Source organism: Patiria miniata, unplaced genomic scaffold (assembly GCF_015706575.1).
Source record: "Patiria miniata isolate m_02_andy unplaced genomic scaffold, ASM1570657v1 HiC_scaffold_6, whole genome shotgun sequence".
Lineage (NCBI taxonomy): Eukaryota > Metazoa > Echinodermata > Asteroidea > Valvatida > Asterinidae > Patiria > Patiria miniata.
The window spans coordinates 22920916-22923738 of NW_024037073.1; the positions used below are offsets into that span (position 1 = coordinate 22920916).

The 2823-nt window shown below is 38.0% G+C and overlaps 1 protein-coding gene across 1 annotated transcript; it reads right to left on the reverse strand.

Annotated features, from left to right (window-relative positions):
- Nucleotides 1-1356: 1356 nt before the first annotated feature.
- LOC119743412 (tRNA (uracil-5-)-methyltransferase homolog A-like) lies at nt 1357-2823 on the reverse strand. The gene is made up of 3 exons (XM_038219807.1): nt 2676-2823; nt 1829-1877; nt 1357-1504 (listed from the first exon to the last, which is right to left on the reverse strand). Exons 1-3 carry the CDS (start codon nt 2813-2815, stop codon nt 1433-1435), a joined length of 261 nt encoding a protein of 86 aa, XP_038075735.1. The 5' UTR covers nt 2816-2823; the 3' UTR covers nt 1357-1432.

A 2823-nucleotide genomic window follows, 5' to 3' on the forward strand; every position in this document is an offset into this window, starting at 1 on the left:
TTTAGCCAGTCAAGGGCAAAGAATGGGTTATGAACAAGAAAAAAAATCAATACAATTTACAACACATTAAAAAAATATTGCAAGTTGATTACTATAGTAAATTGAAGAAATGTGGACCTCCACTTCCGTTCATTGGGTGAATTCAAACACGGGAGTCCGTGGCTAGACTAGTCAGTGTTTGGTACCAAGATGTTCACATGAAAAGTGAATGTGAACTGGCGAGACTTGAATGCTCTATAATTGTACATAATCTGTGTAGCACCACTAGTCTGTTGTATTACATTATGAGCTCCATGTCTGTATGATGTTTAAATGCAAAGCAATATTCTAATATTTCTTTTAGATGGACTCAAGGGTACTTCAAATTTGGGTAATTGCAAAATCAATGCTGTAAAATATGAATGTCGTTGTAAAGTTAGCACCATACAAGATGTATCTTAATTTGCACAGTATCCGAGGAATTGCTGCTTTTTATATGTTCATTAAAGCTGCTTTTTCCTTGTGTAATTTAAAACTCTAAACACAAATAATACAGAAATGTACTATCACCAAATCGGTGTTTGAGCTCTTACGTCTTTCTGATACCTAGTAATATTTGGGGAAAAAAGTTGCAGGGCAAACTATGTTTCTAAAAGTCACATACTTTTTATAGGACAAGCAAATTTGCGTGTAAAAGCAAGATCAGTGTTAAATAATAAAATTGTACACTAGCAACATTTAAATAAACAGTGATTTTCCTGAATTTTGTATTGAAAACCTAATTCTTGTTTGTACAAATGTAATTGTTGAAAAATCCCTACTGAGTAAAGGAGCTTGCTGGTCAATGCTGAAAGTACAAACCTATACCCTCAATATTCATGCCACAAAAGTAACCCAACATATTGGTTAGCAAAGGGGATGACAAGGGTTTAAGTCTTTTGTGGCTTGTTTCTTTCTTTCCAATAATTAATTCCTGACAGACATAATAGACAATGCACAATATGTACGCCTGTCAATCTTTCTGTGTGTTGCATTCTGATTGGTTGGAATTGATCAGCATTAGCTACCAATAGGCCACGCCCCTCGACAGCCGATCCAATCAAACATGAAAGCTGATCTACGTCTTTTACCAAAATGAAACTTCAGAGGAAATACTTACCTTTGTAAGCGCCAAGCCGGAAACCAACAGTGTTATCTGTCAATGAAAATAAGAAGACATGATACTGAAACTATTGCACAATTTATCCAGGGCCAAGTTTCATGAAGACCTGACAAAAAAATTAGGGGAATAACTGAGAACGAATCCTAGAACTTTCTGTTCAGCTTTCATAACAGGTGCATTAAGTACATGTACATGTGTGCACACTTTATATCCAGGCGAGGGGGTACTTGTGAACGGAGCGCATACACACAAAAAATGAAGAGATTGCATAAATAAAAATAAATGCCAGTTTCACTCAACGATGCCATCTACACTCTTGCTGATGGTAAACTCACACTTGTTGCGATAACTCTCTAATACTGGCTGTGAGTGTGCAAACAAACAATGAAAATGAAAGGAACAAATCAGACATCTCCAATGTCAGGAATATTTACCCCACAAAAGATTCACATGCTGTATAGTTTATCTAACAAGAAATCCAGGTTGAAATATAAATTTAGTACAAGTAAGGTGACTCTATCTATCTACCCGAGTTCAAAGATCACACCAGTCAAGCTAACCTAACACTATGTGCCAATGTGAACTATCATTGAGATTATAATTCATAAAATCATTCACAATACTACAAATAAATTTAAATAAAATCTATATTTTTATCAACAAATATTTGTCACCTAGCTTACTCACCGATGGCTTAATTGGCTCCAACTCACATGCCATCCTACTGTGGTTCTTCCTGTCAATCAAATGAAGAGTGCACTATTAAACATGAGGGTGTGGGTTCGAATCCCACTCCAACAGGCTTGCGAATTTCTTGTGGTAACCAAAGCTATATATGCACAAGATTCAAACTGGCCCACTAACCTTTGCAAGCTCTGTTATTGAGTGGTTAAGATGTCTGCACTAGTAAGCAGGAGGTCATGGGTTCATATCCCACCCAAGCAAGCTTGCAGAATCTTTGCTTGTAAGCTCTCAGACAGCACTGAATATACAGTGCATTCAAATTTACATTGGTGAAGGTCAAAACCGGGTATTCACATTTACAACTCCCCTACGTAAACAATTAATTAAACTCATTGATTGTGGCACCTGCTATATCAGATTGGGACCAGCCAGCCAACCCCAGCAAGCCTGGTGGTCAAGTAGTCGAGACATCTGCACTAGGTAGCAGGAGATTGTTGGTGCGAGTCTCATTCGAGCAGCTTATGAATTGTGAAGTTTTGGTTTTGTGTTCATTTTGCTGCTTTTTGTTTGTAAACATTTTTTTAACCAACTTCCCCCCCCCCTTTTAATCTTTGGGACTTTTGTGTGTGGAAGGGAAGTTTATTTCAGAAATTGGCTAAAACTTTGCCGAGTTTTAACCGATTCTCAAGAAAAAGAGGTATCATTTCCTGGAATTTTAATGAAATTTCAGGGCAGCTGTACATGTAAGTCCACTTGCCAGAAAACTGTGTCTGGAAACAGTTTTTTGTCAACGAAGATCACATTTCAATTCTGGCCCACAACCATCCCGTGTCTTTGGTGAGTAGCTCACCTTTGTTGCTTCAGCCAGGGAGACATCTCCCCAATGTTCCGTTGCAGCATCTTGGATAAATTCCTCAGAAACTCCCTGGAGTTGGTCTGTTTGGTGGACAGCTGGTCCTCATACGGCTGGTTCCACAGTGGAGTCACCATGTTGTTTA